The 1,982-nt window shown below is 56.9% G+C and overlaps 1 protein-coding gene across 1 annotated transcript; it reads left to right on the top strand.

The window, feature by feature from the left end:
* Window positions 1-121: 121 nt before the first annotated feature.
* On the top strand, window positions 122-1,975 carry J4E82_011728 (uncharacterized protein; the record flags this gene model as incomplete). The annotated part of the gene is made up of 1 exon (XM_051737919.1): window positions 122-1,975. A coding segment is annotated over one exon (1,854 nt), but the record flags the coding sequence as incomplete, so codon positions are not given.
* Between the last annotated feature and the right edge of the window lie 7 nt (window positions 1,976-1,982).

The raw sequence follows: 1,982 nt of genomic DNA, 5'->3' as shown, positions 1-1,982 counted from the left end.
ACGGTTCGAATTGCAAAAGCAGTTGTTGTTACTAGACATCGACGAGGATGGTCGGTTAGCGGAAGGGGCCACGCCGTTGCCAGCAATCCATTGGGACAGTATCGTCGACGACCCAGCCGAGATGAAGGTTGGGTGGAGCTTTCTTCAGGACAAGCGCAACACGTTTGGAGGCGTAGACGGGAAGGGTTGGTTGGCGCATCGCGTGATTCACGAGAAGAGGTTACAAGAAGCATTTGTAGACGTCCAAGCCACCGACCCATCCGTTCCCGAAGGACGCGGGGTAGTGTGGAGAGCTCGGGCGGTGAGAGACTACGAGAAGGCCATGCAAGCGTTCCGAGAGCATTTGTTAGTGTTGGTACACATGACGGGTGGACAACCAGCACGTGGAACGGAAGTGGTGACGGTCCAGTACATGAACAGTCCCAATGGCGAGAGCCGTGGCGTGTTCGTCGAGGACGGGTTGATGGTGTACGTGACCATGTACCACAAAGGCATCGGGGCCAGCGCAAAGGCCAAGATCATCCACCGGTATTTACCGCGTGAGGTGGGTGAATTGTTGTTTTATTATTTATGGATGGTCATACCGTTTTGGAGGAAGTTGGAGGGTGCTGTCAGGAAAGGGGCAGCCAGAGAAGCCAGCCCATTCATATGGAAACCAAGGGAGGAGGAGCCGTGGACACGGCCGCAACGTAGAAAAAGGGCGCGGGAAAGCAATGCGAGTGAGAGTGAGAGTGAGGGTGAGATTCCGCGACGGGACGTGGACGAAGACGAGAGGGAAGAGGAAAGGGAAAAAGAACAGGGCAGGGGAATGAAAGAGGAAGAACCGTCGTTGTGTGGACCGGAAAAATGGGATACCAACCGGGTTCGGCGGGCGATCCAGCGCGTGTCGATACGGTGGTTAGGCGTGAAACTCAACATCATGGCGTGGAGACACAGCAGCAAGGCGATATATCGGAGATACATCAACGAAAAGGCGGTCATCAAGGCAGTCGTAGAGGGCGACGAAGACGAGGATGGCGAGGACGACGCATTCGACATTCAGACAGGGCACAGTTCCAAGATTGGTGGCACAGTTTACGGTAGAGCAATTACCGAGTCGCCGTTCAGCACCGAAGCCCAGCGAGTGGCATTGCGGCGAGTGAGCATGGAGTGGCATCGGTTTTTGTTGTTCAAGTCAGCGTTGGAAATGCATCCCAAGAGAGGGACGCGAGCGGCGGAGGCCAGGAAGCAGGCGATTGAGGAAGAGTTCCGGCGTTGGAGGAAGATGCGAGCGGTAGACACGCAGCATCAGCTGGAGAGCTTGGTGGGGGCGGGCGCCAGGTTCAGGAGCGTACAGCGGCCGGCGATAGAGGCCATCATGCACCAAAAGAGCCCAGTTGTCGTGGTCATGGGTACAGGAGCAGGCAAGAGCATGGCGTTCATGTTGCCAGCGTCGTGCTCCACGGGCGTCACCATCGTAGTCGTGCCGTTAGTTTCGTTGCGCGGCAACTTGAAGGACCGGTGTGTCCAGGCTGGGATCGATTGCGTGGAGTGGGACAGTCGCAAGCCGCAGGAGTGGGCGTCCGTGGTGTTGGTCACGCCCGAGTCGGCGGTCAGCGAGAGTTTTGGTGGCTTCATCAACCGGCAACGAGCCATGGGGCGATTGGATCGAATCGTTGTCGATGAATGTCACGTTGTGTTGGATTCGACGGGCGGATGGAGGACGCGGATGTTGGCGTTGCGGGATTTGGTCAAGGCAGAGACACAGTTGGTGTACTTGACAGCAACCATGCGGCCGAGAGACGAGGGCGAGTTTATTGCATTGATGGGGTTGCCAGCCAAGGAAGAATGCCAGTGGTTCCGAGGTCCGACGACCCGGAAGAACGTCAGGTACCAGATACAGCGGTACGATCAGAAGGAGGAAGACGAAGACGAGGTGTTGGTACGGTTGGTGGAGGAGAAGAAGCGGCAGTACCCGATGCCCGGCCGGATCATTGTGTATT

Source organism: Alternaria postmessia (genome assembly GCF_024291825.1).
Source record: "Alternaria postmessia strain BMP 2775 chromosome Unknown scaffold_375, whole genome shotgun sequence".
Lineage (NCBI taxonomy): Eukaryota > Fungi > Ascomycota > Dothideomycetes > Pleosporales > Pleosporaceae > Alternaria > Alternaria postmessia.
The sequence above is the reverse complement of the archived record's forward strand: the minus strand, read 5'-3'. Positions and strand labels throughout refer to the sequence as shown.